We start from the raw sequence: 24,377 nt of genomic DNA, 5'->3' as shown, positions 1-24,377 counted from the left end.
ATGGACACAGCAGCACAGCAGCTGTTACTCACTCAAATTCCCTAAAGGAATTTTGCCTGCAAAAACACCACAAGATTTGACCCCACTAATGACTTCCATGGTGTTTTCTGCACAATATAGATTACCAAAGTGGAGCCATGACTCAGAGGGTTTTCCTGCTCCAACCTGCCCATCATCAGCTTTTCCCTGAAATCTCAGCAATGAAGAAAGGCAGAGTGGCCATTCACAAGGTGTTTGCCCAACAACAGTTCTCAGCCTTTTCTGTAAACCAGATTTTACTCATTAAAGGGAAGGAAAGAGGTAATAAAAGTCCACCCAATCAAACAAACAAAACTAAGCAAACATAAAGCATAAGTTAAAACACACAAACAAAACCCTTCAAGACATTAAAATTCTGGATTATTTGCTCAAAGAGGATAAAATCCTAAAAAATAAAAATTAATTGGGAAATTGATAGAACAGTAATGCTACTTTAGCTTCTTATGTGGTAGCTGGGGGGGTGTGATCTTAGGGACTCTGTTCATCCTCCTCCTGACACTGAAATATAAGATAATTGATGTAAGAAGTCTCTAGACAAAATGTATATATTTCCTAGAGTATATGCAGACAGAGTGTCTCCATTTGTGTCCTTTACAGGATGCTCATTCTCTGGGCTGGCCCCAATCCTGCTTCATTTCACTCAATGCCCCTAAGACCTATGAAACAACATCAGAAAGAAACTTCAAGAACTTATTTCAACTTTTGAGGAAAAAGGAGTTAGAGAGAGAAACTCTCCATCTGAAGCAAATGGGAAAAAAAAAACCACAAAAATTGCTGACTGTAAAATTCTGCCATGCAAATCCTCCTCTAATTTTTGCCATTGCTGAGGTCCTGGGATCAATATTTTAGTCCAGCTGCAATCTGTTGATGAGCAAAAGGAGGGAAAGGTTGTAGCATTGCGAATTAAAAAATAATAATCTCTCAAGCTTAATATCAGTAAAGATGATTATTTCCTTTGATTTGTCAGGCTAATTGAAAATAGCTTTATAGTTCACAGATGATTAATTAGGAGCCAACAAGATCTCCATTTGCATCTCGGTAATTCTTCACTCTGTTTTATTTCAACATTTAGTCTTTATGCTTAAAATATTCATTGAGAAAGCAGAAAGGTGATTAACATAAGATTTTAAATATGTACCATTTGTTCTGACTTTTTTTTTTACACATTTTTGTCAACAGAGAAGAAAGGAAAGAATATACAACATTACAAAACGATTAATGCCTGTTCCACTTCCGTCTGCCAAATCCTCCTTTATGGTAGACATACTTTAACTAGATTCATTTTGAAACAGGGGAGAAAGAGCCCAAATAAAGGTCAGTCCTCTGCCCCTCCTCCCCCACTCCCAAATAACCAACTGTTTGACCTCTGTATAACCATCCTGAACGATCTGAAGTGTTTTTTTGTCTTACATGGAACACCCTCACTTCATGTGAACTATCCTGCAGCAGCCCATGCCACTGTTACCCCTCCCTCCAGAGGGAAGGAAGGAGAGAGAAAGTGGGTTCAAACAGCTGTGACAGATATGATGATATTTTTCCATCCACCTGGCAAGAGTACACATATTTCTGGGTGAAATATTTTGCTCAGCGTTAAAAATATAAAAATAATTTGCAGGTCACGTCTGCTGAGGTTTTTTACATTTCGTGGTTGTATTTTTGTTTGGGATTTTTCAAGCATTTTCTCACAGCCTTGGTAACCTCTGTCTTATCACACTGCGCTTAAATCTCCAGCAAATGGAGTGGTTTGATAAGAAGTTTAACCCTTCATTTGGAAGGTGAATTCCCAACCCTTAGGATAGTATAAAGAAGCTGGATGAGTAAACTGTGAAAACTAAAAGGATGGATTCTTAAGAATTAAACCACCAGAAATGAAACAATAAGAGCCAAACTCTGCTGTTAGCAATAGTAATATTAATTAAAATTGCACTGTTTCAAAGAAAGCTTTTGCAGGATGGGACTGGCAAATGGCCTTTGAATTTTTGTGAGTTTTCCTCTCTCATCAAATCCAGCCTATCATAATGGATTCTGCCCATTCCTCCAAGACAAGGGCAGATCTGGTCCATCCTGATTGCACATCAAGATCTCAACTGTCTGATTGTTTGATCACTGAGTACTCAATGAGACAGAGCAGAATATGCTTTTCCAGCTCCTGTCCAAAACCCTTCCCCTTTTTAAAAAGCAGCTGGGATCATAAGGACCCTGCTGTACCTTTGCACTTATCCCAGTCCCAAATTGTCCTCAGCACCAGTTTGGTCATGTTTGCCTAAGACCCAAAGGGACCCATCCCACCTGGGAGCCCGAAATCACGCGGGGGCAGCGGCTGGGCTGCTATTCAAGGGACAGGGAGCACACACGGGACAGTGGGGTTACACTAACATGCAGTCCATTTATTTTTGAGGGTTTTTTCCTTTGTTCTGTGATTTATCTTTTTTTTATCAAGCCACTGCAAACATTGCTTTGGCTGTCAGCATGAGCGCAGAGACACACATTCCCGTACCCGTGGTAACTATGTAATAAATACCATCCAAACAAACGCTAAGAAAAATTAATAAAGAAAGAAAAATATTCTTTTTCCCGCCCCCAAGCACAAAACACTGTTAAGTCAACAGAATTTAATCTAGTTTATTCTCCAAAAAAAAAAAAAAAGGAGGAAAAAATATGAAAACAAAACAAAAAAAAAAAAAAAAAGCAGGTCTTATCACTAGCAGTAAATAAATTTGTACAACCATTCAGTCTGTATAATAGGATGAAATAAATCTACATCTTTCTTATTTTGGTGCGTTGAATTATACATACAAACAACAATTACAGGAACTTGTTCACAATGCGTATAGACCTGGAGAATGGCTATCTGAAACCCCCTTGTTGGCAATGTCCGCATGTTAACACTGATTGCCTGACACCATTGGTACTTCCTATGTAAAAGGCCCATGGCCCAAAATGAATGATCTCCCTACAGATTTTATTTATTTAGTTATTTAGTTAGTTAGTTAGTTAGTTAATGCATCATCAAAACCGTTCTAGCCAGCCCCCTCCCCCTCCCCGGAAACGAAAAAAAGAAACCAAAATAAAAACCAACAAAAAAGAAACCAAAATAAAAATAAAATAAAAGGAGAAGACATGACTGGCAGTTGGTCCATTTGTTCATAAGACCGCGTTTCCTCTTGGTCTGCATTGTTTGTTTTTCTGGTTTTTAAATTGTCCTCCCGTCTTCTTTTTTTTTCCTTTTCCTTTAAAAAAAATTCTCTCTGAGTCCTTCATGCCTTTTTCATTACAGATCCTCAGATGCAATAAAGTCTTCCTCAAATGTACAGTATTTCTTACAATATAAGTTATATGCAATGTTCAGCATTTTTTATTTTATTTTATTTTGTTTTTTCACAGCACTAGAGATCCTGTCCAATAGGGAATGCAAGTTCTGAATGGCTTATTCACAAATGGTATCCAGATTCAGTGGGTAAGAATACATAGACGCCATAGTGAGTTCCTTTAAAAAGTGGCAAACATCACTTTTTTAAAACTTTTTTTTTTACTTTTTGCTCTTTTTTTCTTTTTTTTTTCCTTTTTTGTGCTTTTTGTAGTTTTTTTCTGCATTTTTAATTTTTTTTTTCTCTCTCTCTTATGCCTTCAAATAATTTTTTTTTTAATTTTTTTTAATTCTTTTTTTTTTCCCCCTCCCATTTGATTCGGGACGTCAGACCCATAACCACACGCCTGCAAAAATGCAAGTAGTATATAAAGTAAATCTCATTTTGAGACTGTAAGCATTCAGCAGGGGAGTCTCTTGCTAACCCATGGCAGTGACCATACTGGAAGGGTGGTGAGGTCCGAAGGAGAGGCTGGATGGAGGATGCATCGGTGTCGGTGTGGTCAGCATGTGGCTGGAGTGACTGAAAGGTGAAATGTGGCTGATGGAGGACATGTGTCTGGAGAGGGCGGCGGGGTTAAAGGAGCTGCTCTTGGGAAAGTCTTCAAGGTTGTCATGGACCTTTTTGCACTTTTTGGATTTGCTAGACATCTTTCGGTTTCTGGTCTGAATTCCTTCTTTCTTCATAGTCAGGGGTCTGTTAATCTAAACAAAAATCAATTATTTTTTTGTGCTTCCATCCCTTCTCCCCAAATCACCATGGGATCCATGTACCCCAGCCCAGCAGGACCAGCTGGTCACAGCCCCTCTCCTCCCCTGTGCACACCACGTGCCGTGGCTACCCAACCTCTCCATTCCATCCCAAAATCAGATCCCTCCAGGAAATCCCAAGCTCGGTTGAAATTTCTGAAGACAAGATGACAGAAAATTGCTGGCAGAGCCACACAGGAGCAAAAGATACCCAAATAATTCACAGCAGCTGAAAAATTTCAACTATCTGCACATTAGGTAATTGCACCGTGTTTAGGTATGAAACCAATCATTACCTCCTGGAAATATTCCCCGCAGACACTGTCTCACCCTGAGGCTTCCTGTCTGATCTAAAACCATTAGTAGCAAGAACTGCTGGGATTTCAGTGCTATAAGGGGTCTCAAGCTTTCACAGCTCCATTAGGAAGTTGGGCAACTCCTCAGAAAAGGGTCAGGTATTTCTCTTATTTTTCTTCTTTCCAGAGATTTTGCTCTGATCATCCTTTCTGGTTTTCTTTAACCAATCTGATTTTATTTCTTCCAGGTTCAGGAAGAAATAAGGTTAAAGGCTTCCAGGTTTTTTTAGTGGGGGCTGAAACAGGTATCTGTGCTGACCAGCAAAGCATTTTCTACACACATACAAACATATCTACGGGCAAAATAAACATTAAATTCTCCTCCTGAAACTATACAGCAGAAATGATCATCCATGCATCCATGAGGGTTAGGAGATGGTAGCAAAAGATCTGTTGGACATCCTGTAAGAAACTCTTATTATTCTTATTATTTCAGGTTGTCCTGTGCAGGGCCAGGGCTGGATTTTGATGATTTTAGAGGGTCTCTTCCAACTCAGAATATTCCATGATTCTGTGATTCTATACTGCATAGAGAGCCAGCATCACAACATGCACCAGTACAGGTGACATGAAACTCCCACAAACCACACTTGGGAAGGGATTTATACCTCCAATGTCCCTAAACAACCTTAAAAATCTGGGGTTGAGAATGTAAATGGGTCTTGCTCTGGCTCCTCTGCAGGATTTCACCTATAGCAGAAGGCAGCAAATCACCCCAAGGCTGAACCATTTCTTGTAATAAATGTGAGCATGTAATGGTGCTGATGGACATTCTACAAAAGGGAGAAAAAACGTATCTACTGCCCACCAGGATCTAATGTGAAGGACAATGAAAAGGTGCCCCTTCAAGGGTGCTGAGCAGCTCTTTGTCCATAAGACCTTAAATCAGCACAAGGAGCAAAGCATTCCCTTCTTCCAGACTACAGCAAAGTTTCACTTGTTGCTCCTCAGCCCTTTCCTTTTCACAGTATGACAATCAGTCCTGGACTTCTCTTCCCAGGGAGGCCAGGATGAAATAGTTCCCTGTTACATGCAAAATGGAATTATGGGGAGAGGAAGAACCAGGCTCATCTCTCTTTTAGTCATCCCAGAGTCTGTCATCCCAGTTTGAATTTGTGACTCCAGACTCCTTTTACCAGCAGTGACAAGAGCCTTCACCTCACCTAAAAATGGGTGAATAAAAGGCTGATTCCTCTGCCTTTGGATAAAGAGAGCTAGAGAGAGAGTAGCCCTGCTTGCTACCAGCTAAAGGTAGGAAGGAAGAATCTGCCCATGGGCAGCCCAACAACAGCCCCACGGCAGCAATGAGTAAAATTTAAAATGTTGTGGGTTCCAAACACAACATAACCTGCTTCCCTGGCTTTCTGTCCTCACTGAGGGAATGAGGATGCACACACCAGGGTGGCCCTTTGCTCCAGATAAATTATTGGGATTGGAAAGCTTTGCCTGGCCTGTTTCAAGTTTTTAACAGGGATGTTCTGTCCATGTTCAAAGCCAGGAAGAAGTCCCAAGTGAGCTCCACCAGGCAGCAACATTAGACGAGGCCAGGAAGTGTCAATCCCTGATGAATCCAGCTCAGATTTGGGGAGGCACACACAGCCCCAGCCCCACCAGCTTCAAATGAGGATCTGTATCATGACACAAAGGCTCAGGGGCAGCCAGAACCAATTTCCAGTTGAAGCAGCAGAGTTTCAAGCCTGGGAGCTGGTTGTGCCAAAGTGACATAAGGCTGGTGGTGGGACTGGGGCTGTGCTAGGTCTTGGAACAAGCATAGGGTCCTGACCCTTGCTTGGTGTCATGTCCCACAGGACAGTGAACACTTCCCCAAAGCAACATCTCTCATGTTTCACTCAATCTCTAAGATCAGGATGGCCCAGGCTATGATTTGATGTGGAACTCAAGGATGCGAACACCAGCTCTGTGTCAGGATGGTGACAAAGCCAAGGCCAGCCCCACAGCTGGGATCAGAGCTGTTGGCTGGCCACATCATCCCAGTGCTTGGTCTCACACTCCAAGCAGGTAATTAACCCAAGAGCCAAACAGATAAGGATTTAGATAAATGTCAGGAACCAGCACAGTCAAAGCAGCAAGCTGGAAATTTTTTCCAGTGACTTCAAAGACCAGTCACAGCAGGGTTAAAGTGGTCCCCAAAACATCAAAGCCAAGGACCCATCTCTGTTTCTGGGGTAGAGAAATGAAAGACCCGGAGGGAAGACCTTCTCCGTGAAAATTCATTCTGATAAAAATGACAAACACATGCTAAATTAAAATTAAACCAGCCCAACTCATGTATATGAAATTCATTAATTTCAGATGGAGCCAATTAATTATGGGCAGGAATTATGCTCTTTGTTTTATCGTATGCAAAATACTGACTGCTCTGCTCTCAGGACACATAGGGCTGCTTTTAGGGTATTGTGAAAGGGGCCTTTTCTGATGAGTTTTACCAAAAATAATGGCAAATCACTCACTTCTATGGGCCTAGGATAGCCTGCTGTGCACCTCCAGCAAGGTACACTCCCATCTATCCCTGAAGTGTGCAAAGGCTCATCCCACTTCTAAGGACTAAAGTAACAAGGATGAGAACCTCATATTGAACAGATCAAATCCAGGGGATAGTCTTAACCATTATAGGTCTGATCTTGCTCTAACTGAAGACAATGGGATTTTGCCACTGGCCTCAATAAGGTCCTGTCACTGAAGTGGATTTATCCTTCAGACACAGTCATTACAATGTTGGGTTAATCTTCCAGGCTGACTGTATCTTAGAAAGCACTCTGGGATGCCACGGGATGAAAGGCACCGTATCAATGTGAAATATTAGTCATTGTTAATACTGGTGTTAATGGAGCAGGCTCTTGTTGAAGTCAGTGGGAGGAATGCCAACAGCTTCACTAAACACACCCCAAGACTATTATGATTATTGCTTATATCCTACTGACAAATGGGTTTGCTTAAGCTGTGGGAATCAATAGTAAAACAAACTGATATAGCTCCATGAAAAAATTAACACCATGGAAATAAAATTAGCCTTTTCACTGCAATCATTCCCGGTGTGGACACAAAATCTGAGTAAGTTTCAACTCCAGATCAATCCATTAAAATATCCTAATGGTGTTAAGGTCCCAGAAAATTTCATTAAACCCTAAGAAAAGAAAAAATGGGGAGGGAGGGTAGATAAAACAGCAGACAGGAATTTGCTACAGCCTAGCTTGAAACAGGGTTAAGTCAACTTCCAAGCATCCAAAGACCTTCCACTGGCACTGGCACAACATCTATGCTGACAGCTGCTTGGGAGGGACATGCTACAATCAGCCTCTCTATTTCTGACCCCTCTCCTGATGGAAATCAGGAGATAATACAGACACTGGGAGCAGGACCTCACTTCTCACCACAGTCATAACTAAGTACTTTAGTAAATACTGTACTAAATACTTAAAGAAAATTTAAAATAAAAAAAGGATCACCTACTCATATCTGGATTTTAGTATCCTTGCCTGGTTAGGTTTGCTGCACATAGGAGCTCAGTCCTCTGGGGGTTTCATTTAAGCAGGATCCATTAATGGTGTTGCTCATAAGGCAAGATACTACTTGACTTTGGTAAGTAGCTGTGCTGAGCTTTCAAGCAGCTGTTGGTGTTTTTAATGAATATGAAAATGGTTCCAATGTGCTCAAGGCCTGCCCCATGTCACAGATTTCACAGCTGGATCGGCATTTCCCTAAACAGTGGATCTAGAGGTCAATTCAGGCCGACAAGGTTTGCAGTGTTAGTGCAAAAAAGAAAAGGATGTGCTCTTGCAGGCACATTTCTGGAGAACCTCAGCACTCAGACACCATTCTGAACACTTCAGGAGGAGATTTCTCCAGTCAGATGTCTACAATGGAAGTGGACACATCGTAACTCATCATCCTACCATCTCTTGCAGTCATGGGGAGGAACTACATTGCCTTCAAGGGTAGAAGTCATCCCATTGAAACACAGGCATCAACTGGGAAGAGCCTATTTTCTTCAAAGGGTGTTGCTGGCTGCAGGAGGAGCAGCTCCTTAGAGGTCTCCCAAAATACACGATTTAAGTCCTACCACTGGTGGTTACAAGGCCAAAATGGAAAAAGAGCACAAGCACAGATCCCCTCCTCAGTGAAGGTGGCTGACCTTGAACCCTTCTTGCCAAGGAAATAGCAAACAGAATATTTTCTCATGATATTCTGAAAGTTTTCACTCTGGGTCCCACCCGTTTGTTTGCTGTGATCACACTGAGAGTTTGATGACAAGCTTTGCTTGCTACATGAGACTCAAAGCATGCTGAGGCACCTGCCCACTAAAGGGTAAACCCTTTTTTCCAAGAGAGATGCCTTCCATGAAACAGGTGAAAAATTAGCCTGGTTGTTTGTTGGGGTTTTTTCTACTTAATCCAAACTTGTTTACTCATCCTAAGAAACCAAGCAGTTTGAAATAACAAATGGAAGGGACTGAGATACCACAAGGGTTGGATGCCCCATGAAACCCGATATGTCTTCAATGTGTTTGCATGGGTGGACACAAGGGCAAAACACAGCCCCAGATTTCCAAGCCAAACACAAAGCAATCAACCACTAGTGGAAAAAAAAAAAAAATCAAAGCAGAGAAATTGCAAGTCTTTTCCTTCTTTTGACATATTAATTATTCTAATGCCACATGTGGAATGAGAGGAACAGGAGTAGCATTAAGTCTTCTTTATTAGCAGTATTATTCAGTAGAAGACTTTTCAGGTCCCTTTAGCTCTTTCCCTGGGGCACATATCCCTGGTTCCTGCAAGCTGGCTTTGCATGGAGATATTAGATTAAATCTGCCAGCCATTTCATTTCAGTTCTCCTTCCTTTCCATGACAGATGCTTTAAAATTCACATCACAGGTTGAGTAGACTCTGCAACCCGCTAACTAAATCAAGTCCTTTTTTGGTTTGGGACTCGTTTGCATCAACCAGCACAAACACAGGGCATAAATAAATCATCTTTAGGGACAGGACAAAGGCAGCCACAAACCCAAGAATGATCTAAATAGTTTCTGGCATGTATTTCTTTTTTTCCAGAGTATGTATTTGCTGGAAGAACCAAGCTATGCATAGTAGAGATATCGGCTTGCAGGACAGCGTGTTGTCTTTTCCAACTCTCTGAGCCCAGTCAGGAGCAGATAATGTCTCTGTGTTGACCCACCCCTCCTTTCTTGGCTCAGGCATGGAAAAACTCTAACATTACCCATGGACAGTCTGGTTTTATACCTCCCCAAGATGGATAGGCTACGTTTGAAAGGCTGACGACTCATCGCTCAAACCCCAAGGTCCCCAAAGGGATAACAGAGGCCTCGGCACCACCCGAGACTGGAAACCCTCGAGTCAAGGAAGAGTTTGGATCATTGAGCACGGAAGCTGAGACCCCATTATTGAGTATTACAGTCACACTTACATTGTGCAGCTTGTAGTAGAGCCCACAGGCATTACAGACGGGATCGCCGTTGGCATTTCTCCTCCACAGGGTGGTAGTGGTGGTCTGACAGTTTGCACAGGACGTGCCCGCCCTCCTGGCTGCAGACTGTGGGAAGGAGGGAAAGAAGAGAAGGAGAGGAAGAGAAAAACACCAGTGTTTAAAAAAAAAAAAAAAAATGCAATCAGCAAAATTTCTGAGAAAGAAAACATCAACCTTGCAAGACTGACGCACATCAGCAGAGGCCTCCAGAAACTGACTTGTGAGAACAAATAACAATTGTGAAAAAAAATCCCCAAGGTGCTTTAATCCCAAATTATATGTGAACTGAATCAGGTGCCAAAGGGCATCCTAAAAGTAAATGCTAAACCTCTGATAGAACTCATCAAAATTAGCAGCGCTGGCACAGCCCATTCCAGAGGGGAAAATGTTATTTAAATGCCAACATGTCTTTCCATCTTAATTCTCCCAGACCCCCCAGGGGTCTAATTCTGCAGTCAGGGCCTGAACTGACAATTGCTAGAGTCAAGGGCGTGAGTCACTCTGGCTCTGGCGAGTGCTGGGTGAGACCCGGGTGGGCAGCCGCTCGCCGGGCCCAACCGCAAGCACAGCCCGGTCCCGTAAACTCAGCTCATCTTCAAAGAAGACAGGCTCCAGATCGGAAATAACACTGTGGCAAAGAGCAAGAATCCCAGCTTTTTAATTACACCCTTTTCTCAGCCCAAACCTTCATGTTTATTTAAGGATTGGTAACAAGCCTGAAAGAATTTACCATTTCATAAAGGGGTAGGAACAAGAAAAAAATCTACGTGTCAAAGTGTATACGGAAGCTTTTTTGTTAGCTGTGATAATGACTTAGCAAAGTCAAATTTAGTAAAGTTGCTCCTCTTTCACATGCATAAATTCGTACATATCATTTAAAAACTATAACTTCAGCAAACAAATTGTCCTTCTGCCACTGAAGGAGGAACAGGAGTTTTCAAACTACTGTGTGAGTGCGTATGCGTGTTTGTGTGTGTGCAAATGGCTACAGCTCCTAAAAAAAAAAAAAAAGACCTTTAGATCCCCATCCTATCTCTTCTTCATCAATATGACACGGTCCCAGAGCTCTGATTTCATCCCGATGCGTTGCTTTCAATGGGACTGCTCATGTGCTTAAAGTTAAAACATGTGCTTAAGCGATTTGCCAGATCATAGCAATGCTTGGCACCTTGCAGAACTGAGCCTTTAATGCTCTCTTTTGTGCTCTTACTGTTTCAAATTTACCCCTCACCCCACACAGCCGCACACTGTAGCACATCCAACATTTGAAAAAAAAAAAAAAAAGAAAAAGAAAATACCGCATCTTTGGATACCGTACAACAAACCCAAAATGCAAACATGGACACTGGCACAGCCTTAGCATTAATACCAACTCTTGTTAGGTCATGTTGCAATTTTAATCATAATTGAATGTGGCGTAGGTGGAGAGAGGACGGGTTGGTTTTGCTTTAGATAGAAGAGGATTTTTTTTTTTTTCTTTTAATTAGACAAAAAAAGGACTATCTAAAAAATAAATAAGACAATGCCCATGTGAATGGTGCTAGGAAGCATCACAGAGTGGCTGATCTGACATCAAGTGTCTCTCTCAGGCTGCCCATAGGGACAGTACGATTTTGCCTTGACCATAAACCAAGCCAGTCCCAAGGAGGCCTTTAGCTGACTTCTCTGTGCTGGTGACAAGCAGGAGCTGGGGACAGCGTATGGGACTAGGAAAAATCCCAGGGCCAGCAGAGAAGATGAAGCACCCCACCATGAAGAGCAGAGCGCCGAACTGATGCACACACACCTCCTGACCGTGCCATGAACACAAACTGGGCTCCCTTCAAAACCACCAGGATAATAAAATAATGAATGTGCTCCAAATGCAGCATAGAGACAACAGCTTGCAAAGCCAGGTTCTCACTAAAACGCTGGAGAAGAGTCTGCAGGTCTCTGCCCCCGAAATCCTGACACTCAGCACGCATGGCTTGGAGGGGAATGAGGCTGGATTGAGTCTCTTGGTGGCAGCTTTGCCCTTATCAGACCCAAAAATCAAGCCTAAGGAAATTTCTAAAAACCAGTGATATTTGACTCAGCCCACATAGGGGAAACATCCCCTTTGAAGATATTTGGGGTTTCTACACAGCGCTCGCCGTAATTTCTCTTACTGCAAGCGCATTCAAAAGACACGCCTGGTCACCACCGCGCTGCCTTCAAACAAACCCTGACATTAAATAAGCAAATAAATCACAACATCTACTGTCTTCTCTAAAACCATTTCCAACTACTGTGTTTCACTTACAAAAATTCAGCATCATTAGCTGAGTATTTTAAGTTCTTTTGGTCCCAGGCTGTACCTTTTATGCTGTACCCACTTCTACCAGAGACACCGGCAGTGGGCAGGAAACAATGAATAATAACGCTATTGTAAAGCTCCCAGCAATGGCATCCACTGATGCTAATCACCAGCTCGGGCCAGGCCATGTCAGTAATGGGATGACTAATTAGCTGCCCCATATCATCTGTAGGACCAAAGCCCATGGCACAGCTGCCAGTGAGCAAAGGCACAACTTCACAAGCGCTATATCAGTGATGAGAAGGTGAAATTCAGGAGGTTAGAGGAACCAAGTACTAATAAAGATGTTTAATTAAGGGCCATTTTCAGTGCCTGCATTTACCCACAAAGCTCCAAGCATCATTTTCCTAAAATAAGACTGCATGTGCATAGGCCTGCTGAGAAATTGGCTATAATTCTTCCAACCAGATTGGCTTGACATGGAAACCGAGAGCTCTGCAACCTTCGTGGGCAGGAAATGGGAGAAAAACTAAAGGGAGGTTTTATTTTAGCAGTGATGGGGCTGCCACTGACTGTGACAGGGACAAGAATGACCCTAGGAGGGTTGAAGACTTTTTAGGCAGTGACAGTGTGGTACCACCTGCCTGTCTGTGATCCCCCTGCCAACATCTCCAGGTCTTCCACCTTCCCCCTTGAGATGAAGCAGAGCTGTCTGAGCCCCCTCGGCCCACAAGTCTTTATCCCTTTCACCTAAAGGACACCCTCACAAAGACAACCACTGAATTTAACAAGGCTGGGGCTGGCTCCTCAGCATCCAAAAATTTCTTTTTTCTCCTCTCTCCCACCCATCAAATCCTATCATTATTTTCAGTGCAGCTGTGATCAGAGCTTATGAAACCAGCCCAAGCTCAGGCAGGAAACTTGTGGCAGAGGGAAGGAGCTGGATCCCCACCCTGAGCCTCCATCCACAGCCTTGCCTGCCTTTGCAACAGGAGAGATGCAGTCAAGCCACAGCCACACGCACGTCCACGTCCAGGACAAAAAACGCAAATGCAGGCCCAGCTCCGGTACCTTCTGAATAACTTTTTTCAGAGGTTAGCAAGGGAAATAAATATAGGTGTAAACATCATTAAGGATGTTTCTCTTTCTTTTTCCCAGGCAGTGCTGGAGATGGGGGGTGGGGGGGGGAAGTAGAAAAATCAAATTTCACATTTAGCAGAGGCCGCATTTAAAGAAGGGGAACTTTTTGTAACTTTAACTAAAATGCCCAAAGATTGGAGCGATAATGCAAGACAAGGTCTCTCTTTACTTCTTTTCTTTCTTCCTCTTTTTTTTTTTTTTTTTTTTTTTCCCCAAGAATGACCTTTTACTATGTATTTATTTATATAGTTCATTTTACATGTGCCGGGCTCAGGGTGACTCGGGACATTCTTTCGTGGTTCCATCAGACACTTTTTTGAAAGCTCTCCCCCTCTTTCCAGCCGCTTTCCTATTCTGCCTCCCCCTCTGCTTGTTTGGATACGCTCAAGCTCCTGTGTGTTTGGACTGGGGAAACGGAGCTGTTGTTTAGGAGTTATCTCCAGGGCTCAGATATCCGGCAGCTTTTTCCTAGGAAGTTAACTTTACACATAAAGAGAGAACGAGGAAAAAAAAATAAAGAAAACGAGGGCTGTGTGTTTAAGACAGACGGGCCAGGGGGGAGGAGGAGAAGAGAACAAGAGAGCTGCGCAGAAAAATCAAAATTCCAGCTTGTATTTCCCTCCCTAGAAAGCTTTTCCTTTTTTCTAACAAGGCTATGAAAGATGAGAGAGACAAATATTTTCCTATACGGAAAAAGCTCGTATAGGAGGGCATGAAGAGGTTTCACACACAGGAAGTTTGGCAGGGTAGAGGAGTAAACCCACATCTTCCCCAAAACTCTCATGGCCAGTCAGAGTTATTGCTGATGCCCCTCACAGCGTAGCCCTTCCTGGGAATGCACCCTGCAAATGCTTCCAGGAGCCAAAGGGATTACAGCTGATACCATTTTATGGGTGTCTCACAGGTGAGGAAGCTGACTGACCTAAGAGCTGTCGGACACAGCTGTGAGCACCTTCAAGGGGAGCAGGAATGAACCAGCCCTGTCCTGCCTGTGGGGTCTGGCCATGCTGGGCACAAGCCTCACAAAACTGGCCAGATCCATCCATCAGCTCAGAAATTCCACAGAGGCGAGAGCCACTTTTCCTTCATATTTTGAGCAGCCCCCAGGAGCCCTTCCACAACTTTAATCCTGACAAAACCAAACGTGCCTCAATCTGAAACATTCAATAACTTCCCAAGCAGGGACCATAATTTTTTTCCCCTAGTTGATATATTTTTTTCCCCTTGTGGTCTGTCTGATTATTTGCCAAATACACTTCAACACATTTATTAGCCATGCCCCCAGCTTCCAGACCTTTTTGTGGCTCCCAGAGAATTGCATGAACAGATCGCTGGGGATGCTGTAATGTATTGCCTGTGCCTAGAACCATCACCAGTCTTGTAACCATTATCTCAAACATTTACCCACACATTTCATCTTCCTCCAACTTCTGCAGCCTGGGCACATGCTTGGCTTTGCACACTCACCCTTCTCTGCCTTGTGTCCTTGTGACACAACTTGAGACCCAAATGGCACAGACATAAATGACCACACCAGGTACCAGCGGCACCAGGAGCTGATGGTTCCAGCTCTTTGCAGGACCAAAGTCTGTCTGACGCCCCAGTGACACCCGACATCCAGTTTGGGTCCCTGCTCCATGACACAAGCAGCCAAGGGGGATAGAGATACATTAATAAGGGGAGGGCAGAAGTTTGGAGAGCCCAGGAGAAATCCTGTGTTCCTGATAATCTTCTTTGGCCACTAGGAAGTTATTATCCTGCCCTTAGGCCCTGGAACATGTCACTGTCCTCAGATCACCATCCAGAAGCATCATGTGGAGTTGAAAACTCAGTTCTGGTTTGCAAGAAGCCCTGGATCTTGATTTTTAAACCTGTTTTTCAGTTTGCAAGAGGACCAGACAACTGAGGCCCACAGCAGCTGGGACCATCTCTCCAAGTATCCCTCCCTTCCAGCCCACTGACACAGTGGGATCAGTGGGAGCTGGCTGAGGCTCCCTGTCCATCCCAAGTTGCAGATAGGAAGCAAAAGTTGCAGAATAAAAACGAATAAAACAGAAGGAGACTCACCAGTCTTCTCTTGGGCTTGATCAGGGGCCGGTTCTGCCCGTTCATTTTGTGGTAGAGTCCACAGGCATTACACAAATAGTGCCCAGTGCCGTCTCTTCTCCACAGAGGGGTTGAGGTAGCCCCACAATTTACACACTCCCTGCCTTCTGGAAACAAGAGAGCACATGGTTCACTTAGGGAAAGCAGAGATAAAAGGGGCTGGGGAAAGCCCCCCCGTCCCAAAAAAACCCCACAACCTCCCCAGAGACCCAGCCGTGCCAGTGCCCCCCCAAACCCAAGGTTTCCAAGCAAGGGTCCAAATCCATGACTGAACGATGTCTCTGGCACAGTCTGGTGGGTTCTGATCCTGTTCCCCCTCCCCAGCACTGCTCCATAGGCAGCATCAGGCCTGTGTCCCAGCAGAAGGGAAGAAGGATTGTGACAATGACAACCCAAATGCCATGGTGGCTCAAGGGGTTCCTCAGAGAAGCTCTCACTCCTCCCACAGGTCCCTCCTTTGGGGCAGTGCGGGGGCTGACAACTTCCCCTCACCTTTGGATTAAGGGCTCCTACAACTCTGGAGACCCCATGTTTCCATAGGCACCAGAAAAACCTTGGCAGGCTTTGCAAGAAGCCTCCATCCCTCTACACTCAAAATAATGGATACAGAACTTAAGTCCATGACCCCCTTTCTGATGTTTATGAGGACCCCAGTGTCACTCCTTGAGCCTTCTTCCAGCTCCCAGGGGCGTTCATGAGCCTGGAGGGCTCTTCCTCTGGCCTCAGGTCAAACCACATCAAGGACCCCCAAAATAATCACAGATAACTCCCAAAATATCTCCCCAGTTCCAGACAATACATAACAACTCCATTGATTAATTTGAAATTAAGCTTCCACCACCCAAAACTTTCAGAAACCCGTCTGGTTTCCCCACCACACTTGCAGCCTGATGATCCATCCTGGCTATCTGGGATAGCAAACAGCCCCAAGCCTGCCTCATAAGTTCTTTCCCTCCTTCTTCTCCTTCTTTTTGGGCACCTCTTTATCCTCTCCCTGGCTATTGCAGGGGGAGACCTCTCCCAGCCCACCAGTTCCCAGCTTGGAGGAGGGAACTAGGAGGGCACAGACCCTGCCTCTCTGCTACTTTCGGAGGGTTGAGGGGTTCTATGTTGAGTCTTTGGTTTACTGGGGGAAGTTTTTTTGTACCTAACGTCACTGGTGACCCACCTGAGAGCAGTGGCAGACCTCAGCAGGGCAGAGCAGAGCCAGCTCAGCACAGAGCCGGCTCCCCGCTGCCCCAGCCCGTGCTGCCTTCGAGCAAGAAGCATCCGTGTCCTAACCACAAACGGCAACCGTTTATCCAGAGCCTCTGCACTGAACCCCTCTTCTCTCACACCCCCCAACAACTACAACAACAAAAAAATACATTTGCAGCCGTTTCTCCCTCTCTTATCCTGAAAAATCACCCCCTTCCTCCTTTTTCTCCAGCTCTAACCTTCTTGGTCTGAGAACTCCTAGCTTGCTAAGATCAACTTTTAAAGGGGAGAAAAAAGAGAGAGAGAGAGAGAGAGAAAAAAAAAAAAATAGGTGTTGCTGCTGGGGTTGGTTTATCACGAACCGCAGAAGTCTTTCTAGAAGGTAAAGTAACAGAAAAGTGGCAAAAGGAAAACAAGAGGGGAGGGTGGAGGGGGGCCGAGACGGTTTGAAAATCCCGCGCAGCCGGTGGGTGCCCCGGCGGGAGCTGCGGCTCGGAGGGCGCCGGGGTGGCCGGGGGATGCTCAGCACCGCCCGGGGCTACAATAAACCGGTCCCTACCCCGGACATAGCAGCCGGTCCGCGCTGGGGCCAGGCGGGGAGCCGGTCCCGTTAATACCCAGGTCGTTTTGTTTCCCTCCGGTTAAACGGGGCAGCCGCTCCCGGGCTGTTTGAGTCTCTGTCCCTCTCTTTTGTTTCACCCCATCTCTCTCTCTCTCTCCTGCTTTCATGTACAAAACATACAGGTCTGGGTTTTTTTGTCACTCTAACCGCATCCGGACTCTATTAAAGTTCCTGGCGCTGGATAAACAATGCAACTGTCGCGTGCAGCAGTCTGAAAATAATTGGATTAGCTCAAACATATCAGCTAAATAGAGACAGTCCCTGCTCAGACAGACAGAGTAAATGTCACCCTGGAAAAACCCTGAAAACTGATCTCATTCATGCCAGGCAACCCCGCAGCAGCCTCCTCGGAAAAAAAAAAAAAAATAGAGAGAAAAAAAAAATAAAAAGGGGGGAAAAGAGTTTTGACTAATCGCCCTTTCCTTTGCACACAAACACACTCCCCTCGGCTCACTCCCACCCTCCGTGCACACAAACGTCCAAGGCCGGTGTGTTCAGCCGTCGGGAGCCGGAGCCGCGCAGCCCCTCGCAGCCCATTCCGGGTGCGCGCAGAGCTGGGACCCTCCAGCTCCCCCGGGAAAGGCGGCCAGGGGGACACTTTTGGGGACTTTCATTGTGGGTGATCCAAAGCCCCTGGCACGGAGCTGGCTGGGGCTGGGGGCTGCGTAGGCGAACTCTCCGCACCGCCCCGGGGAAAACCCTCCCCGCATCCCCGGGCGCCGCATGGGAAGAGGCCCTGGGAAGAGCGAGGCGGGGGAAGTTGGCCGGGATTTAGCACCATTATTAAAATACAGAGAGATCACTAATGCTGCGGTTCCCTCGGTTTCGCTTCCTCCCCGGGCTCCGCAGCTGAGCGCACCGTGGGCGCTGGAGAGGCCGGGTCGCCCCCGGGACTGGAGCCCCGCGGCGCCGGGTGGGTGGTTTGGGTTCCTGGGCCTGGCTCTATCCCCAGCCAGGGTTGTAACGAGGGGGAATTTGGTTATAAACCTAGCAGAGCGAACTGTGGGGAAGGTGAAGTGTCGTGTGTGTCCCCCACGAGGGCTTCAGCCCCTGTTGCTCATCACACGGATGCTTGAGCACAAGTCTGTGCGTGCGGGGGCAGCGAGGGGTCAGCCCCATCCCTTTGCCCTCCACTTTTCCCCCCAACAGCTTCCTCTCCCAACAACGGGGATGAAGAAGCCAAAAGCCCTACCTGTGCTTGACCGTGCTTTCGGTCGCGATTTACACCCAAACCCGGTTGGCGATCCTCCTAAGAGGCTACTGGGGGGAAAAAGTCCAGAGCCATATTCTGGGACATACGGAGGGTAGGTAGTGATGGGGTGATGAGCGGAGGAGGTGGCTCCTCCTAAAGAGGCCATGCTGCTCCGAGAGTGAGAGGACTCCAGCTTCATGGTATCGGCCAGGGACACCTGGTATTTGATGCATTCCTTCTCGTCCTGCCGGGTGGAGCCGGTGGAGCCGGGGGTGGAGATGGACGGATCCGGGGACACATCTTTAGGAGGGGTCGGCGGGAAGGTGAAAAGGTGCGGGCTGGAGTGGCCGGCGGATAAAGTGGAAGAGGAGGCGGGTGGATAGACGGAGAGGGGTCCCGGTGAGCTGTGATGGATGGAGGTCTTGGAGAACGGGCTGAGGTTCCAGGGGGAAGCGCTGTGATGGCTGCTCAGCGCCTTGCTCCCGTCCAGCCAGGGCAGCGAGCCGTGCAGCAGCGGGGGGCGGCACACCTGGCTCCCTGCTCGGAGAAAACACGGAGACACGTCGGTCACATCCCTCTCCCACCTTGGCAAAGTCCCCCGTGGGGGTCCCGGGACGTGCTACCCCCACCACCACCCCTTGCCCTTCCCAAAGAGCTCAGCATGCGGGGAAAGCAAGGAAAATTACATCTGATGAGAAACCCCGTCCTCTTCAAAAAATTAATTTTTAAAAGCTACAAGAGCACGGGGTGGCAGCTCTGGTCCTGTTGAGGAACGGGTTTTGGGGTCGGGACCCTCCAAGCAGGGTACCAGCCCTGTGACACGGGATTTTGCGAGCTCTGCTTCACTCTCTCCGTTTTCCAAGCAATCCCACGAAGACTTTGAAGCAAAGATCCTGCGTGAAATTGCCAAGTCCCGACTACAGAAGTATTTTTATTTCTTAGCTGGAAAATTATTTCCCAAATAGAGCCGTGAGCTATAAAGCCTGTGAATTGACCTCCTGGTCAAACGAAGAAGAACAGAAAATGCCCACAGACATGATAATAACCTTTGCAACAAGGCTGATGAACGTTGCAAACCACTCAGTTTGTCTTTTCTTCTTCCATGAAACTGCACAGAAATGTTAGATAGCTTTTTCGCAATGATATGGCACACACAGAGGGTACCAATTGCCTTAAAAAAAAAAAACCGCTCCATACCCTTTTTGGGATAAGAGGCATTTCACTTGTCTTTTAAAATACAGACCTGGACTTTGTGGGGAAAAAAAATCCACTAGATTTCCGTAGTCAAATCTTTTTCCCTTTGGTTATAAATGTTCCTAAGAGCTTGTATCTAATATTTTAAATTCTTTTCGGCCCTTGCTAAACAAATAGAAAAATATATCCAAAGAATCAAATCTATCCAAATCAACAGCAACTTGAGCAAATGGCTGTAAGATGGAAAACACAATTATTCAACTGGAAGGGAGCAAGTTTGTGCCTGATAATAAAGCCCTGGAAAGTGTCTGGCACCTAGAGATCCCTTACTTCTGTAAGCATTGTGATATGTGTATAGAGATTGCTAAATATACAGAAGGAGAGATGCAAATACAGAAGTATAGAGCCACAGATAGTTATAGAGTGGACACCTATGTTTGCATGGGAGCTCGTGTGTGTCTAGAAAAGATCCAAACAGGTTTTCACTATACCAGGCACTCGTGAACGACACTGAAAGTCGCTGCTCGAAAGGAAGGGAAGGTGGGTTATACGAATAGAAAGGGTCAAGATTCATTATCTTCCCCAGGAAGTAGCATAGTAAATAATATTCATGCTAGATCAGAGAGACCGCATTTCCACTTTCTGCTGATATATTGGGGGGAAAAAAGAAATGAAAAGGGAAGAAAAGAAAGAAAGGACAAAGGCTGCTAATCCTTAAAAATAATGTTTGAAAGGGACTAATAGCAGAACAATGCAGTTACTGAGCGGAGTCTAATGCAGACTCACACTCAACAAGTTGCTGAGGGCTGGGAGCAGCCTCCTGAACCCACTCGGCTCCATCTCCACTCTGCTCATCCCATTTTCTCCATTATTTTGGGGTTATTTCCACTGCAAACCTCGGGGATTTAGATTTTGCCATGACAAAGATCACTGTCCAGCTTCACAAACCACCCTCTGTTCTTTTCCCTCCTTTTTTCATTTGTATTTTTTTTTTCCTTATTTTTTAAACCATCTAGGTAAACTCCAACTATAAATACTGAATCTCTCCACTTCTTCATAAAAGATGGCACTGAAGTACTCATCCCCCCGTGCACCTGGGCCCCATCGGCCCCAGGTATTTCACCTCCTTTCTAAGAGCTGTGACCCAGGAACAAGATTCACATTCTGGATCATTACCTTCCTGCAGGACCCTCAAGACAACACATCAGGTCTAATACCTAATTACACCACGGGCTATATTTTTTCAGTATCTTTCTTATTTTAAACCCATGCTGTGGTGCTGCCTTGGGTATGTGTGCAAAACTTTTCGTCCCAAGCCTAAGCTCACCAAGTGCGAATTAAATAGCCCAAGCGTGAGGACAGCGGGGTCATTTTCACACCCCTGCTCTCTAGCTTGCTTTGCTTCCCCAGAGCAGCTTAATCGTGCAAAAACTAAACACAGTACGAAAACACTAACTGTTAACCTAATTAAAGAGAGGGGGGAGAAACCAAAGTGAAAGAGAAGGGGGCAAGAGGAACAAATCAAAAGGAAGATGAAAAAGAAAGAAATAGAAAGAAGGCGAGGAAGAGGGAGAGGGAAAGAAGAGGGAGCGGGAAGAGGGATGTCAGATAAAAAGAGAGGATGAAAGAGAGAAAGAAGGAAGAAAGAGGGAAAGAAAAAAAAAGAAAAAGAAAAGAAAGAAAGTGAAAGAAAGGAAGGAAGCCTGAATTTTTATTTATTTCCAATAAGCCAACCCCAAAATCCACCCGTGACGTAGTTTCCCCGCCGGCAGGAGAGGGTCTGCCCGGCAGCAGCGGGGGGCTCGGGGCAGCGCGGAGCCACCGGCAGCGGGGCAGGAGCGGCAGCGGCCCGTGGGAGCCGGGGCTGGCGCGGACACTCACCGTGGTGGGCCGTGGGGTATCTCTGCACCGTGGCTCTCACGGAGTTGCCGTAATACGGCGGGACGGGGTTGCCTTGTCCGTCGATATTAAAAAGTACATCCACTTCCTCGGCGAGAGGATACTGCGTGGGGTCCATGTAGGTATGGCCAAGCGAAGGGTGATGCGAGTCCGGGTGCTGCCCATTGAGCACGGCCGGGTGGTGGTGGCTCACCCACCGCGGCTGGTCCGTGGACACCTCCATCTTCCGCGCTCGCTGCTCTCTCTGCCGCTGCTCTTCCTCCTCCTCCTCCTCAGCAAGGCGCGGAGGGCTCGAGATCGGAGCGAGAGACGCTGCCGGAGTTATGCAGGGCGGGGAAAAGTGCTCGGCGAGTTTGGGGATGTTTCTGGTTGGGGTTGGTTTAAAGTGGAGGGAGTAGGGGTTATGGTGATAAAAGATCGATTCCAGAAAAAAAAAAAAAAAAAAAAAAAAAAAAAAAGGGAAAAATAATAAAATAAAAAGGGGGAAAAAGGGAAAACAAAAAAAAAATCACGGGGGAAAAATTTCTCTACGAAGCGAGATCCCCTCGTTTCTTCCGCTCTGTTGCAGATGTTTCTCTTCTTTGATCACCTGTAACGAGAAAGAGGAAAGGGAAGGAGCAGAGAGAGAGAGAGAGGGAGAGGCAGGGAGAGAAACGTACTTGAGAAGTTCTGAACTTTAGCACCTGACTTTTTAGGCAGGAGAAAACCCATCCCATCCCTCGGCAGCCATCCCTGGGAAGTGCCTGCTCTGCCCTGGACCCACCTCTCCCAGCGCCTCTTTCTCTTTCGCTCTCTCCCGGCTCGGAGCGGAGCCCAGCAGCTCCCACCGCGCTCCTGCCGCCAGCTCTTACTTTTCCTTGGGTCTGGGTTTTTTTTGCTTTTCTCTTTACTTTTTTTCCCTTTTTTTTTTTTTTTTTTTTTGGGTCGTCGCTGTTATTTATTTTTTTATTTGCACCTGAGAAGCTCCAGTGGCTTAAGCCGGTGAGAACTTGTGTCATTCGCTGCTGCACAGCCCAGAGTCACTTTGATTGCTCATTAATTATTATGCAACCGAGAAAGGGGGGAACAGGGGGAAAAGAGAAGGGAGGGAGAGGGGGGAAATCGAGGAGGGGGTAAAGGGGTGGGAGAAGAGAGTGGGGGTGAAAGGAAGGAGCGAGGAGAAAAGGAGGGTGGGGAGAGTGAGGCAAAAGAAAAAATTAAAAAGCGACAAGTTGCTAAAGAAATTCCGCACAAACCTTGGTGGAGAAGCAGTATGTGACCCAGGAGGGATGCAGCTGAAAGTGCTTGATCAGATCAGATTGTGCTCGCTCGCACTATGTTTTCCCTACTTTTTTTCCTCCCTCTCTCTCCCTTTTTTTTTTTCTTTTTTTTTTTTCTTTTTTTTTTTTTTTTTTTTACAGGGAAGGCATTCTTTCAGAAAGGAGCAGGATGGCGCCAGCCGGCTCAGTGCTTACAGACAGCTGTGGCGAGACGCAACTTAAGGAGGTTCCAGTGTCATAAGCCCGGGGGAGGCGGAGCCTGAGGAGGGGACCGGCCGGGCGCTCCGGCCGCCCCCGCGCTGCCCCCGCGGGAACCCCCCGGCAACAAACTTCTCTTCATTTCCACACACGCACACCCGCCTTTTCCTTTTATTTATTTGTGAAATTTTTTTTTCTACTTTTTTTAAGGGGGAAATTAAGTTTTTCCCGCTGTCCCAGAAACTCTGCGAGCGGCCAGCCGGGAGAGATGGAGCGTGCAGGGGATGGGTTGGCTCCTCCGGCGGAGAGCCCGGGGGATGCCAGCGGGCTCGGAGCCCCCGGGAGCAGGGATGGACCGGCAGGTGCAGGGCCGGGGGGCTCCCCCCTGGAATAAAGCTGCCTTCTCCAGCGGCACGGCTCAGAAAGGATTTAATTGATGTTATTTTTAAGGATACAAGCGCACGGCAAAGGCCAAGTTTGTACTTTGATTTTGGGGGGTTTAAGGGGCTTTTTCCCCCTTCCCGCCCCGCCGGGACCCGGGAGAGCCGCGCGGGGGCCGCGGGACGGCTCCGACCGGACCCCCGGGCACCGCGCCCGGCCCCGCCCCCCTGCGGAATCGGCCAATGGGCGGCCAGCAGGAACTGGGGCGCCGGCCCCGGGCTGCGCTGATTGGCTGCGGACCCGGTCCTCGCCGGCCCCCGGAGGCGCTGATTGGCTGCGAGCCCGCGGCCGCGCCGGGCGCTGCGTTGAGCCAGGGCATCCCCTAGCGGCACCCCGGGGTCATCCCGGCGGGAACGGCACCGGGACAGGGGGGACAGCGAGGGGGGAAACGGGAGAACGACGGAGAGGGTGGGAAGAGAGAGACCAAAGGCGCGGAGAGAAAGGAAAAAAAAAGAAAAAAGAAAAAAGAAAAAAGAAAAAAGAAAAAAGAAAAGAAAAGAAAAGAAAAGAAAAGAAAAGAAAAGAAAAGAAAAGAAAAGAAAAGAAAAGAAAAGAAAAGAAAAGAAAAGAAAAGAAAAGAAAAGAAAAGAAAAGAAAAGAAAAGAAAAGAAAAGAAAAGAAAAGAAAAGAAAAGAAAAGAAAAAGAATGGGGAGAAAAAAAAAATGAAAATACAGATTTTTTAAAAAAAAGCTCTAGAACGAGTCACTCACTGGGTGCTCTGCACGCTGTCTCCGCACGCCGGCCAGAGCGTCAGCCCCGGTGCGGGAGGAAGCGGCTCTTCGGAGAACCGCGCGGAGTCTCGCTAAAACCCGAGGCCCCGAAGCTCCGGGGCCGCTGCC

The 24,377-nt window shown here is 46.5% G+C and overlaps 1 protein-coding gene across 2 annotated transcripts; it reads right to left on the bottom strand.

Moving 5' to 3' along the window:
- Positions 1 to 1,072: 1,072 nt before the first annotated feature.
- On the bottom strand, positions 1,073 to 23,044 carry LOC131573442 (GATA-binding factor 3). 2 transcript variants are annotated; one of them, XM_058827413.1, is made up of 6 exons: positions 22,875 to 23,044; positions 21,622 to 22,228; positions 18,547 to 19,083; positions 15,497 to 15,639; positions 9,955 to 10,080; positions 1,073 to 4,111 (listed from the first exon to the last, which is right to left on the bottom strand). In XM_058827413.1, exons 2-6 carry the CDS (start codon positions 21,860 to 21,862, stop codon positions 3,827 to 3,829), a joined length of 1,332 nt encoding a protein of 443 aa, XP_058683396.1. In that variant the 5' UTR covers positions 21,863 to 22,228; positions 22,875 to 23,044; the 3' UTR covers positions 1,073 to 3,826. The 2 variants fall into 2 exon arrangements, with proteins under 2 accessions (XP_058683396.1, XP_058683395.1); XM_058827412.1 differs by lacking the exon at positions 22,875 to 23,044 and having other exon boundaries at positions 15,497 to 15,642; positions 21,622 to 22,082.
- Positions 23,045 to 24,377: the final 1,333 nt, after the last annotated feature.

Source organism: Poecile atricapillus, chromosome Z (assembly GCF_030490865.1).
Source record: "Poecile atricapillus isolate bPoeAtr1 chromosome Z, bPoeAtr1.hap1, whole genome shotgun sequence".
Taxonomy (NCBI): Eukaryota; Metazoa; Chordata; class Aves; order Passeriformes; family Paridae; genus Poecile; species Poecile atricapillus.
Note: the sequence above shows the minus strand (reverse complement) of the source record. Positions and strands in the feature narration are given on the sequence as shown.